The sequence below is a fragment of the Salvelinus fontinalis genome, chromosome 31 (genome assembly GCF_029448725.1).
Source record: "Salvelinus fontinalis isolate EN_2023a chromosome 31, ASM2944872v1, whole genome shotgun sequence".
Lineage (NCBI taxonomy): Eukaryota > Metazoa > Chordata > Actinopteri > Salmoniformes > Salmonidae > Salvelinus > Salvelinus fontinalis.
In genome coordinates this window covers 9,675,524-9,690,281 of record NC_074695.1, presented here as the reverse complement: position 1 = coordinate 9,690,281, position 14,758 = coordinate 9,675,524, and the positions used below count along the sequence as shown (strand labels likewise).

General features: G+C 44.1%; 1 protein-coding gene across 1 annotated transcript in view; it reads left to right on the top strand.

The window, feature by feature from the left end:
* The window catches only part of LOC129829504 (potassium voltage-gated channel subfamily C member 1-like), a 56,103-nt gene extending 41,832 nt beyond the window's left edge, over positions 1-14,271 (top strand). Inside the window, exon 5 of the mRNA XM_055891220.1 lies at positions 12,252-14,271. Coding sequence (XP_055747195.1) covers positions 12,252-12,319 — 68 coding nt within the window. The 3' untranslated portion in view covers positions 12,320-14,271. The remainder of the gene's footprint in view (positions 1-12,251) is intronic.
* The last annotated feature ends 487 nt before the right edge of the window (positions 14,272-14,758 follow it).

The window sequence follows — 14,758 nt, the reverse complement described above, 5'->3', positions numbered from 1 at the left end:
CTTCCTTCACGTCTACAGAGTTTCTCTCTCTCTTCCTCCACGTCTACAGAGTTTCTCTCTCTCTTCCTCCACTCTCTCTCTTCCTTCACGTCTACAGAGTTTCTCTCTCTCTTCCTTCACGTCTACAGAGTTTCTCTCTCTTCGTCCACGTCTACAGAGTTTCTCTCTCTTCCTTCACGTCTTCAGAGTTTCTCTCTCTCTTCCTTCACGTCTACAGAGTTTCTCTCTCTTCCTTCACGTCTTCAGAGTTTCTCTCTCTCTTCCTCCACGTCTACAGAGTTTCTCTGTCTCTTCCTCCACGTCTACAGAGTTTCTCTCTCTCTTCCTCCACGTCTACAGAGTTTCTCTCTCTCTTCCTTCACGTCTACAGAGTTTCTCTCTCTCTTCCTCCACGTCTACAGAGTTTCTCTCTCTCTTCCTCCACTCTCTCTCTTCCTTCACGTCTACAGAGTTTCTCTCTCTCTTCCTTCACGTCTACAGAGTTTCTCTCTCTTCCTCCACGTCTACAGAGTTTCTCTCTCTCTTCCTCCACTCTCTCTCTTCCTTCACGTCTACAGAGTTTCTCTCTCTCTTCCTCCACGTCTACAGAGTTTCTCTCTCTCTTCCTCCACGTCTACAGAGTTTCTCTCTTCCTCCACGTCTACAGGGTTTCTCTCTCTCTCCCCCCATGCCCCCTTTCTCCCCCCCACACTCCCCTCTATTTTTCTTTCTCTCTTTCTCTCTCCTCCCCACGTCCCCTTTCTCTCCCCCCATGCCCCCCCCCCTCTCTCTCTTTCTCGCCACCCACTTCCCTTGGAGACCTAGAGGCTTTGGGGCCTGGAGGATTGGAGCCCTGGAGGCTTGGAGGCTTGGGGGCCTGGAGGCCTGGAGGCTTGGGGGCTTGGGGGCTTGGAGGCCTGTGGGCTTGGAGGCCTGTGGGCTTGGAGGCTTGGGGGCTTGGAGGCCTGGGGGCCTGGAGGCTTGGAGGCCTGGAGACCTGGAGGCTTGGAGGCTTGGAGGCCTGGAGGCTTGGAGGCTTGGAGGCCTGGAGGCTTGGAGGCCTGGAGGCTTGGAGGCCTGAAGGCTTGGAGGCTTGGAGGGCTGGAGGCTTGGAGGCCTGGAGGCTTGGAGGCCTGGAGGGCTGGAGGCCTGGAGGGCTGGAGGCTTGGAGGCTTGGAGACTTTGAATGAGACACAACATATGTCAGAATAGATTTACTAGTGTTTGTATTGTGATGGTATACCTTCTCAGGTGAATAGTGACAACACAGCACAATGCTGTTTATGTTGTGGGTGTATGATTGTTTTTTTATCATTTAAATCAACAGTTTATTTGAAACAGGAGGCTTGGAGGCATTGGACCAGACAGACAAAGAGACAGAATAATTCCCTTCATTTCCAGCTGGCTGTCAGACTGGCAGCACTCATTCTCTGCTTGAATAGGCCTGCTGCTGCCTGAAACACACACGCACACACACACAAACACGCACGCACGCACGCACACACACACACACACACACACACACACACACACACACACACACACACACACACACACACACACACACACACACACACACACACTGTGTAACGCATCTCACAACATCACAGCTCCCCAAAGTCCCCAGAGTCTGGAGTGACAACCAGACTCTATATTTGGACATAATGGATTCATTTCTCACATCCTGAACAAACATTTACCACCCCTTAGCATGCTGAATCGTATCAAGAGATGGTGTGTATCTGTGTATCTGTGTGTGTTGTTTGTTTGTGTGCGTGTGCGTGTGTGTGTTTGCGTGTGCGTGTGCGTGTGTGTGTGTGTTTGCGTGTATCGTTTGTGTGTGTATTGTGTGTGTGTGTGTATGTGTGTGTGTGTGTGTGTGTGTGTGTTTGTGTGTATGTGTGTGTGTGTGTGTGTGTGTGTGTGTGTGTGTGTGTGTGTGTGTGTGTGTGTGTGTGTGTGTGTGTGTGTGTGTGTGTGTGTGTGTGTGTGTGTGTGGTGTGGTGTGGTGTGGTGTGGTGTTTGTTCTGAGCTGTATACCTATGATATTGTCTTGAGACCTCTGCCAAAACGTATTAGTACAGATGAGTCACTTAGGTAATGGTTTTTCAACCCTTTTTTTCCCACACACACCCTTATCAAATGAAATTAGATTTCAGTGTTTTGTTTATAGCCTGGCCAAGCATGGTGGAAGATGTTAAGGGGTGGAACTTCAAAGTGTTCCATTGTTTTTGGTTGATGTAATCCACAATCATTCTAGGACTATAATCAAGAGGGGGAGAGGGAATGTGTTGTTCATGTGTGTGGACCTGCTGTGACAGACACATTGGATTTTCTTTATTTTATCTTCCTTTAAGGTCTTAACTTTGGCCTTATGATTGGATAGAATTTGTGGTAGAGCTGCCCTCAGAACAAGATTGAATAAGGAAAACTAGACTGAGCCTTTTCCTCTGAGTGAGAAGCCTTGTTATTCTTCTTGTCCCCTACCTGTCTGATGTGCCAGAGCCAAAGAGAGAGAGAGAGAGAGGCAGAGACAGAGAGAGACAGAGCAGAGACAGACAGAGAGAGAGAGATAATGAGAAAGAGAGAGAGAGACAGCAGAGGCAGAGAGAGACAGAGCAGAGACAGACAGACAGAGAGAGATAATGAGAAAGAGAGAGAGGGAGACAGAGCAGAGACAGACAGAGAGAGAGTTAATGAGAAAGAGAGAGACAGAGCAGAGACAGAGACAGACAGAGGTAGACAGACAGAGAGATAATGAGAAAGAGAGAGAGAGCAGAGACAGAGACAGACAGAGAGACAGAGCAGAGACAGACAGACAGACAGATCCATGGAGAGGAATGAGGAGATCAATACAGGGAGGAAAGTCTTGACTGGGATCTGGACGTCTCTCTATCAACATAACACTACAGAGGCTGCTCTGTAATCTAAACACAACCCAATGCCCCAAGCATTACTCGGTCGCAGGGCCGATCCTAGCCTTTTGGGCCCCCCCCCCCCCCCCCAAAATAAAACCTTACAGTAAAACATTTTAGTTAAACCCTCTTGACAGAGGGGAGAAAAATGTTTGGTTTAAAATAAAATTTCCATGCAATTCTACAAATTTTGCAATGGGGCAGAGAGAAAAAAGTTGCAGTTTTACAGTGAAATATTTTTTTTGCAGTTTTAAAGCTAATTTCTACACAATTTGGCAAATCAATGGGGGATCCCTGGAGGCCAGGGCCCCTGGGCACATACCCTGCGTTCTCGGTCGGTATTTGACCATGATTACTACAATTTTAAATAGCTGGCTAGACTAACTACCAATCTAAAAAATAAATAAGCTGACATAGCTAATTTAGACATGTGTCACGTTCCTGACCTGTTTTCTGTTGTTTTGTATGTGTTTAGTTGGTCAGGACGTGAGCTGGGTGGGAATTCTATGTTGTGTGTCTAGTTTGTCTGTTTCTATGTCAGCCTAGTGTGGGTTCTCAATCAGAGACAGATGCTAGTCGTTGTCTCTGATTGAGACTCATATATAGGAGGCTTGTTTTGTGTTGGGATTTTGTGGGTGTTTGTTACCTGTCTCTGTGTTTGTGTTCTGCACCAGATAGGTCTGTATCGGTTTTGCACATTTGTTATTTTGTATGTTGTTTGTAGTGTTTCACGTGTTCTTAATTAAACATGTTTAACACTAGCCACGCTGCACTTTGGTCCTCTCCTTCACCCCTGGAAGAAAACCTTTACAGAAACACCCACCAAACCCGGACCAAGCAGCGTGGCAACGGGCAGCAGCAACAGCAGCAAGGAGGAATGGACATGGGAGGAGATTCTGGACGGAGAAGGACCCTGGGCAGAGCCAGAGGAGTGTCGTCGTCCCAAAGCAGAGCTGGAGGCATCAAAAGCAGAGAGGCGGCATTATGAGGCGCTTGCAAGGCAGAGTGGCTGGAGACCTGAGAGGCTCACCCAAAAATGTATTGGAGGGGGGGGGTGGCTAAAGGGGAGTGTGGCGAAGCCGGGTTGGATACCTGAGCCAATTCCCCGGGCTTACCGTGGAGTGAGAGGGCGTCGTACTGGTCAGACACCGTGTTATGCGGTAAAGCGCACGGTGTCCCCAGTACGCGTGCTTAGCCCAGTGCGGGCTATTCCACCTTGCCGCACTGGTAGGGCTAGGTTGGGCATCGAGCCGGGTGCCATGAAGCCGGCCCAACATATCTGGCCTCCAGTACGTCTCCTCGGGCCGGCGTACATGGCACCAGCCTTACAGGTGGTGGTCCCGGTTCGCCTGCATAGCCCAGTGCGGGCTATTCCACCTCGCCGCATTGGCAGGGCTACGGGGACCATTCAACCTGGTAAGGTTGGAGAGGCTCGGTGCTCAAGAGCGCGTGTCCTCCTTCGCGGTCCGGTATATCCGGCGCCACCTTCCCGCCCCAGCCCAGTACCACCAGTGCCTACACCACGCACCAGGCTTCCAGTGCATCTCCAGAGCCCTGTTCCTCCTCCCCGCACTCGCCCTGAGGTGCGTGCCCTCAGCCCGGTACCTCCAGTTCCGGCACCACGCATCAGGCCTATAGTGCGTGTCAGCCGGCCAGAGTCTGCCGTCTGCCCAGCGGTGCCTGAACTGCCCGTCTGCCCAGCGCCTTCTGAGCCATCCGTCTGCCCAGCGCCTTCTGAGCCATCCGTCTGCCCAGCGCCTTCTGAGCCATCCGTCTGCCACGAGCCATTAGAGCCGCCCGTCTGTCTCGAGCCATTAGAGCCGTCCGTCAGTCAGGAGCCGCTAGAGCCGTCCGTCAGTCAGGAGCTGCCAGAGCCGCCAGCCAGTCAGGAGCTGCCAGAGCCGCCAGCCAGTCAGGAGCCGCCAGAGCCGCCAGCCAGTCAGGAGCCGCCAGAGCCGCCAGCCAGTCAGGAGCCGCCAGAGCCGCCAGCCAGTCAGGAGCCGCCAGAGCCGCCAGCCAGTCAGGAGCCACCAGAGCCGCCAGCCAGTCAGGAGCCGCCAGAGCCGCCAGCCAGTCAGGAGCCGCCAGAGCCGCCAGACAGTCAGGAGCTGCCAGAGCCACCACTCAGTCAGGAGCTGCCAGAGCCACCACTCAGTCCGGAGCTGCCAGCCAATCAAGAGCTGCCAGAGCCGCCAGCCAGTCAGGAGCCGCCAGAGCCGCCAGCCAGTCAGGAGCCGCCAGAGCCGCCAGCCAGTCAGGAGCCGCCAGAGCCGCCAGCCAGTCAGGAGCCGCCAGAGCCGCCAGCCAGTCCGGAGCTGCCACTCAGTCCGGAGCTGCCACTCAGTCCGGAGCTGCCACTAGTCCTGAGCTACCTCTCTGTCCTGGGCTACCTCTCTGTCCTGAGCTACCTCTTTGTCCTGAACTACCTCTCTGTCCTGAGTTGTCTCCTCTATTGTAGAGGGGAGTTGGTGAAGGTTCCTGGACCATGGTCGGGGGCGAGGGTCGCCACTCAAGGGACGCTAAGGAGGTGGACAAAGACAATGGTGGAGTGGTGCCCTCGTCCACCGCCGGAGCCGCCACCGCGGACAGATGCCCACCCAGACCCTCCCCTTGAGTTTTAGGGGTGTGCCCGGAGTTCGCACCTTGAGGGGGGGATTCTGTCACGTTCCTGACCTGTTTTCTGTTGTTTTGTATGTGTTTAGTTGGTCAGGACGTGAGCTGGGTGGGAATTCTATGTTGTGTGTCTAGTTTGTCTGTTTCTACATCAGCCTAGTGTGGGTTCTCAATCAAAGACAGATGGTAGTCGTTGTCTCTGATTGAGACTCATATATAGGAGGCTTGTTTTGTGTTGGGATTTTGTGGGTGTTTGTTACCTGTCTCTGTGTTTGTGTTCTGCACCAGATAGGTCTGTATCGGTTTTGCATATTTGTTATTTTGTATGTTGTTTGTAGTGTTTCACGTGTTCTTAATTAAACATGTTTAACACTAGCCACGCTGCACTTTGGTCCTCTCCTTCACCCCTGGAAGAAAACCTTTACAACATGACTAAAATGATGAATTACACCTTGTGTATTATTACTATTGTTACTTTCAATAGTTGAGACACTGACTGAGTTTTTATAATAACTGGTTGGGGGCCTGTCAGGGCAAATAGGGTCCTCCCTGCCAAAAAGTGTCGTTGCTATATCAACAGCATGATGAACTAATGCGTAGAATTTTGGAGATCATTACAGCCAAAATTACATTATTTTCATCCCAGCTATGTAAACAAAGTTTTTTTTTTCTTTTGTTTTTCTTCATTACAGACAGGCAGAATTTGGCATGTTCTAGCAACGGCCCTAGCAACGAACGCTAGTAGCTTCTCAAATCCCATTGTGACGCAGAGGGGACACTATTTGGCACGGGGGACACTATTTGGCACGGGGGACACTATTTGGCAGGGGGACACTATTTGGCAGGGGTGGACACTATTTGGCGGATGGACACTATTTGGCAGGGGGACACTATTTGGAAAGGGGGACACTATTTGGAAAGCTGAGTAAAGACAGGAGCCCACTGAAACAATCTTGGCTCTACCACCATCTCAGAGGGAAAGAGAGAGAAAGAGAGAGGAGAGAGAGCGAGAGGAAAGAGAGAGAGAGAGAGACGGAGAAAGACAGAGAGAGAGAGACGGAGAAGGAGAGAGAGAGAGAGAGAGACGGAGAAGGAGCGAGAGAGAGAGATGGAGAAGGAGAGAGAGAGAGACGGAGAAGGAGAGAGAGAGAGACGGAGAAGGAGAGAGAGACGGAGAAGGAGAGAGAGAGAGAGAGAGAGAGACGGAGAAGGAGCGAGAGAGAGAAAAAGAAAGCAAGAGGGGGAGAGGCTAGAAGGAGAGCGGTAATTCAATACCTCAACTCTGTATCTGGTGAGTATGAGAGTAATGACATCCCAGCCTATTAAAGGGGAATATCAGACATGTGCTTTCACATTTTAGTGTACATTAGCTGCAGGGAGACAGGGGCTCCAGGTAATGAGGGCCATTTGGGATCCAGCTCGGAGGTCTGGGATATGCCCTGCAGCATTACAATACTATTATAAATCAATTCATTAGATCAGAATTCACTGTTTGCTACCAAAATAGTCACATGTATTATACAGAAGTGGCTGTCTACGTGAATGTATCAGTTTTACAACTGAACGCTCCCTAACCGCTTCTGCTCACAAAACCTGGGTTCAAACACTATTCAAAATAATTCAAAATAATTCAGCTTTGGCTTGATTGAGTTTGCCTGGCGAAGTGAAGCCAATAGATGGATGCCTAATCTCCGCACATCTGGGATTCCTGGCAGGCTTAAAGCAAACGCTGAACGAATGTGAAAGATTTCAAAGTATTCAGTATTTGAAGCCAGGTCTTGTCTGCTCTGCTCTCAGGGTTGCGTTATGGCCATAGTGTAAAGAGCCAGGCTAATGCCTCTTATGTCTGTCTCAAGCAGACAGGGAACAGGGTCTGGGTAATATGTCAGGGGAGGGGGCATTATGGCAGGAAGCTGTTAAATGTCAGAGAGAAACACAAGGGCAGAAGAACAACGTCTAGATGGATATTAAGACGGGCAAAGCACCTCTTGCTCTTTAGGCACCACTGAAACACTGAAATCAAAAATGTCCCCAATATAATATCACACTTCAAACATTTGGCAAATGCTCTAAGCATCCGGAAAAGCGCTATATATAAATCCTATCAATTATTCTTAATATCATTAAAGCTAGAATCCTTAATTGAAACAATAACAAAGCAGATACCTCTCCTCTGTTTTGGTTAAAAGCTGAAGGATGGACCTGGAGAAATACAACCACTCAGATTAATAGATAGAGCTATGGATGCAGGGACTGACCATCCATGATATCAACATTATAGTTTTAACCATGTTATGAGGCTATACAGGACTGACCATCCATGATATCAACATTATAGTTATAACCATGTTATGAGGCTATACAGGACTGACCATCCATGATATCAACATTATAGTTTTAACCATGTTATGAGGCTATACAGGACTGACCATCCATGATATCAACATTATAGTTATAACCATGTTATGAGGCTATACAGGACTGACCATCCATGATATCAACATTATAGTTTTAACCATGTTATGAGGCTATACAGGATTGACCATCCATGATATCAACATTATAGTTATAACCATGTTATGAGGCTATACAGGACTGACCATCCATGATATCAACATTATAGTTATAACCATGTTATGAGGCTATACAGGACTGACCATCCATGATATCAACATTATAGTTTTAACCATGTTATGAGGCTATACAGGATTGACCATCCATGATATCAACATTATAGTTATAACCATGTTATGAGGCTATACAGGACTGACCATCCATGATATCAACATTATAGTTATAACCATGTTATGAGGCTATACAGGACTGACCATCCATGATATCAACATTATAGTTTTAACCATGTTATGAGGTTATACAGGACTGACCATCCATGATATCAACATGATAGTTTTAACCATGTTATGAGGTTATACAGTGTTTGTTTACATTTATGTTGTTTTACAAACATTGGAGCAAAACAAGCTTATATTTTGGGTTCTGATGGGGTACAACAGCTGAACTAAGCTCATGAGGCATTTATAAATAATATTCTTCAAGAATGAATGGGTACGTATCATTAATGAATGAATTCCTCCAACCCCATTAAAACCTCATTGGCTCAAAGATCTGACAACCACCTGCTAATTTCCTCATGTCCATGACATGACTCTCTAAAGATGTGACAGACCATTCAACGGCCACTAAGCTGTTCACAGGAAGCAATAGCGTCAGCCACAAAGAATGTTTTTGACATATTACGATGTGTTATTACCTCGGAGAATGGCTTTATAGCGGGCGATGATATACCTTTTAGCCGTAGAGATCCATGTGCTTTTCCCCTTAAACCAATCCATAGGAACTTAGGATGTGCTCTATCGTTCACAGAGTCTGACTGTTCATCTTGATAGTCACCAAATAGGAATAATGGTCAAGACCATTATAGCCTGAGGCTTCTGCTTCCACTGGACTCTCTCTCTCTCTCTCTCTCTCTCTCTCTGGTCCAGGTTATGATCTGCAGACAGTAACGCTTGAATTGGCCTGAGGGCTTCCTTTCAATATATGGCTAAATTCAGTGGAGGCTGCTGAGGGGAGGACGGCTCATAATAATGGCCAGAATGGAGTCAATGGAAATGGTTATCAACTACATGGAAACCACGTGTTTGATGTGTTTTATACCCTTTCCATTGAAAATCCATTCCAGACTTTATTATGAGCCGTCCTCCCCTCAGCAGCCTCCACTGGCTAAATTAGAGTCAGTGTGTAGTCTAGTCCTCATGAATCCAAGTGACTTGTATGTATTCATGCCTTTTCGCTAAGGATTCATCAGGATTTCATAGCTGATTTTGAAAAGGCTTTTGATAAAGTACGACTGGAGTTTATATATAAATGCCTAGAATATTTCAATTTTGGGGAATCTCTTATAAAATGGGTAAAAATTATGTATAGTAACCCTAGGTGTAAAATAGTAAATAATGGCTACATCTCAGAAAGTTTTAAACTATCTAGAGGAGTAAAACAAGGTTGTCCACTATCGGCATATCTATTTATTATTGCCATCGAAATGTTAGCTGTTAAAATTAGATCAAACATTAATATTAAGGGATTAGAAATCCAGGGCCTAAAAACTAAGGTGTCATTGTACGCTGATGATTCATGTTTTCTTTTAAAACCACAACTAGAAACTCTCCACGGCCTCTTAGAGGATCTAGATACATTTGCTATCCTCTCTGGATTAAAACCAAATTTTACGTATTGGATCACTAAAAAATACACATTTTACATTGCCATGTAGTTTACCAATTAAATGGTCTGACGGTGATGTGGACATACTCGGTATACAAATCCCAAAAGAAAGAAATGATCTCACTCCAATAAATTTTTATAGAAAGTTAGCAAAAATAGATAAGATCTTGCTACCATGGAAAGGAAAATACCTGTCTATTTGTGGGAAAATCACCCTGATTAACTCTTTAATCATATCACAGTTTACCTATTTGCTTATGGTTTTGCCTACACCTAGTGACCTGCTTTTTAAATTATATGAACAAAAAATATTCAATTTTATTTGGAACGGCAAGCCAGATAAAATTAAAAGGGCCTATTTATATAACGAATATGAATTCGGAGGGCAGAAATTATTACATATTAAAGCATTAGACCTCTCACTAAAGGCATCAGTCATACAAAAGTTATACTTAAATCCAAACTGGTTCTCTAGTAGATTGGTACGAATGTCTCATCCTATGTTCAAGAAGGGCCTTTTTCCCTTTATTCCGATTACACCTGCTCACTTTCGGTTGCTTGAAAAGGAAATAATTTCCAAAATATCTTTATTTTTTAAACAAGCCTTAGAAAGTTGGTTGCAATTTCAGTTTAATCCACCTGAAATGACGGAACAAATAGTACAACAAATCTTGTGGTTAAATTCAAATATAGTAATTGATAAAAAAAACTGTATTTATCGAAGAAATGTTTAAAAAAGGTATAGTTTTTGTGAATGATATCATAAATAGGACTGGTGGAGTAATGTCACACATGCAGCTAACACAGACATATGGAAATGTCTGCTCTACCCAAAATTACAACCAATTAATTGCGGCATTACCACAAAAATGGAAGAGGCAGGTGGAAGGGGATAAAAGTAAGGAACTTGTATGTCGGCCTTATATTAAAGAACATAAATGGTTAAAGAAAAGTGTGATAAATAAAAACATATACCAATTTCATTTAAGGACCAAAAAACATACAGCTGTGCCATATAAATCGCAAAATAGTTGGGAAGAGATTTTCGATGTACCCATTCCATGGCACATGGTTTATGAATTGATACGCAAAACAACGCCGGATTCAAAACTTCAAATTTTTCAATTTAAATTATTGTACAAAATTCTTGCAACTAATAGAATGTTATATATATGGGGGATACAATCTTCCCAGCTCTGTAGATTTTGCTGTGAGGAGGCAGAGTCATTAGACCATTTATTTTGGTATTGTCCGCATGTAGCTCGTTTTTGGTCACAGGTCCAGGAATGGTTGAAGAATTGCAACATTTGCGTAGAACTAACGCTACAGATAGCAATACTGGGGGATTTGAAAAGCCATAGTCAATCAATCAATAATATAATAATTATTTTAGCAAAAATGTTTATTTTTAATTTACAATCCGTGGAAGCTATGAGAATAGGAAGATTCAAATCTTTTGTGAAGCATCACAGCACAGTTGAAAAATATATGGCAAATAAAAATCCGAAATGGATGATGTTGGAAGATAGATGGGAAAGGTTGAGTGGAGCTGAAGGGTGGGACTAATAACAAGATAAACAATGTAGGGCATACGGGATCTGTGAAATGGGTATAGGTGCGGAGCTATTGTGAAATAGCACAGTTACAAGTGGAAATCAAACTGGATGGACAACAGAAATAGAGGAAGGACTAAGAACAAACACGAGAGAAGTATTGTAAAGTAGACTGTGTCTGTAAAATGTGTATAAGATGTATAAATTGAAGGTAAAAACAGAAATGTTTATCAGTTTACTCCAATTGGGGGATCGGTGGTAGGGTTTGCGGGGAATAATAATAAAGGTATACTCTTTAAAAAAGTATGTATGTCTATGTAGGTATGTGTATGTATATATGTGTATATGTATGCATACGTGAATGGATATATATATTTACCCCAAAAAATATGGGTGATTGGAAATGATGCAGACAATTACATTGGAAGCAACATTCTTTCCGCAATATTAAGCTGATCCACCCTCCCCCCCCCCCCCCCCCCCCCAAAAAAAGAGAAAAATAAAATAAAATAAAAAAATATATATGGCTAAATTCAGTGGAGGCTGCTGAGGGGAGGACGGCTCATAATAATGGCCAGAATGGAGTCAATGGAAATGGTTATCAACTACATGGAAACCACGTGTTTGATGTGTTTTATACCCTTTCCATTGAAAATCCATTCCAGACCTTATTATGAGCCGTCATCCCCTCAGCAGCCTCCACTGGCTAAATTAGAGTCAGTGTGTAGTCTAGTCCTCATGAATCCAAGTGACTTGTATGTATTCATGCCTTTTCGCTAAGGATTTCTGGTCCTATAGAATATAGGATATTTGTCTCAAAAGACCCAATATTGAATGAACGTTATATCATCCCACAGCCCACAACTCTTCCATCATTGTCATACCACGTATACAAACAGAGAACATTGGTTTGACTGTCCTGTCTCTAATGTTTGTTTCTCTGTTACAGAGAGCTGTACAGACATCCTGGCAGCTACAGGGATCTACGCCCATCCAGAAATCACCACTCTGACCTGAAGAAGCCCATTTGGATTGATAAAGAACAAGTGGTCGTGAACCAGGGGACATGGGGCGGAGCTTCAGATTTAGGCCCCTCCCTCCTCCTCTAACTAACGTGAAGGTTCCCGGAAGGTTCCAGAAGAAGAACCCTTGTCTTTCTGTCGAGTACAAAGTAACCAAACTCCGCGGGTAGAATCCTTCTATCTGATGCTTTAGAAGATATAGTTATGTACGTACACACATCTGTCTGTTTCCAAGCATTTAGCATGTATTGTATTGCATGATCTAGCTCTATATAATGTACCTTGAGGAAATTAACATCAAGTGAGCTTAATGTTAAGGGACACATCTAAAGTTGAGGAGGGTTTTGAATATCTCCTCTGATGTTAATAGTCTTGAGTTTCAATCAAACATCAATATTTCCAAATGGTGTTTTCAAGAAATTGCTACTATGGCATTTGGTGATTCTGTTTTAAAAGTGTACAATAGACCACATGATCAGTTCATAGTCCTCGTGAAGAATCCTGAGACCAGAAACCATATGATGTTTCAGAAGAAAAAAAAATTGCAGTCTTTCATCAATGAAGCATAATTGGTAAATATTGACTAACTAAAATACAACAACAATGTGTGTGGAGTTTTAAAAAAGTGACTGTGAACAAATTACAGTAGGATTAGAACTACGAGTCGTTGTTCCAAGCCGACTGACTCCCAACAAAAATATAGTCCAGCTTTGTTTTGATTTAAACATGACGGTAAATGGCTTCCTGAGTGGCGCAGCGGTCTAAGGCACTGCATCACAGTGTTGCAACATCACTACAGCCTGGGGTTCGCTTTAGTTGACTCATCGCGCTCTAGCGACTCCTTGTGGCGGGTCGGGCGCCTGCAGGCTGACTTCGGTCTTCAGTAGAACTGTTTTTCCTCCGACACATTGGTGCGAGCGGGTGTTAAGGAGCGTGGCGGGTGTTAAGAAGCACGGCTTGGCGGGTCATGTTTCAGAGGATGCATGGACTCGACCTTCGCCTCTCCCGAGCCCGTCTGGGAGTTGCAGCAAGGAGTCAAGATTATAATCACCAAATTGGGGAGAAAAAGGGGGTAGAAAATACAACAACAAAAATGACAATAATAAAAAACATAACGGTAAAACAGGTTGGTCTATGCCTGATGTCAATCCAGTCAACAGACAGGCCATAGTCAGTGGCATGTGACTATAAAAGCTCACATAACTTTCCTTTCACAAAGTATCATGCAATTCCTATAGAAAGAATAAAAAACAAAACGGCTGAAAAATATAAATCATGTATATCTATTACAGTACAGTACATGAACAGTTCTGTTTCAGGAAGAAGAGAGTCAACATGCAGACAGTAGTAGCAATAGCAGCATGTGACTATTAAAGTTGTTCACAAACAAAGTGTCTTTAAATCCTTATACAACAAAAAAAGGAGAAAAACTCATGTCAAAATGCCTTGAGAGACCAGATGCAGTCAGAAAGTAGTCAAGAGGGTAGCATGTGACTGAAGAAGCTCATACTACTTCTCTTTTTACAAACAAAGTGTCTTGGAAATCCTTGTATAAATGATATATAAATGCTATTGTATTTCCATTAGCTGTGTTCCATCAGTACATTCGCTGGTTGAAAGGGGACCAAACTTTGGGCGGCCATATTAGTTAAAAATAGATTATATCAACGTCATCATTAGTAAATGTATCATCAACATCGTTAGTAAATGCAATGTTAAGAAGCATATCAACACATACTGTGGCATCATCCGTACATTCTAGTCGTGCCTAATGACAAAGTGATGGAGCTTAATGTGTTATGGAGTAACTTGATGAGGTTTAGATTTGTTCCTAAAACGGATTATCTTGGTTCTTTTAAGATCTTGGTTATTTTAAGAGCTTCATTTTTGAAGATCTTGGTTGTTGAAGATCTTGCTTGTTTATACATGTTGCCAAGGGGGGGGGGGGGGGGGGGGGGTGGCTGCATCTCAAATGAAATGTCAGCATCTCAAGTGGTGCCCTATTCCCTATGTAGGTTCTGGTCAAAGATAGTGCACTACATAAGGGATAGGGAGCCTATTTTTGGACTGAGACAAATAGAGTATGGTTTCTTTCACATGATGTCTTAATATATTTCTTATGGTCGACCGTAGTTGCCTTATGTTTATTATAAAACAGTTACGTTTTATTTAAATGTATTTTTATTTATATCTCAACCCTATTCTAACTCCTCTGACACAAAAGGCTGTATCTTAAGCATAGTTGTATGTAGCACAGTATAGGCTTAGTGACTCATTATCCTATAGAAAACCCCTCTAGAAATGGATTAGCTGCACGAGTTACTATTAATACACTCAATTATTATTTGTTTATTAAAAAAAGAATATGATTTTATTTGGATAATTTAACTGTTTACCTATACAGCCTCCTTTTCCCCTGTTACTGTTGTGTTTT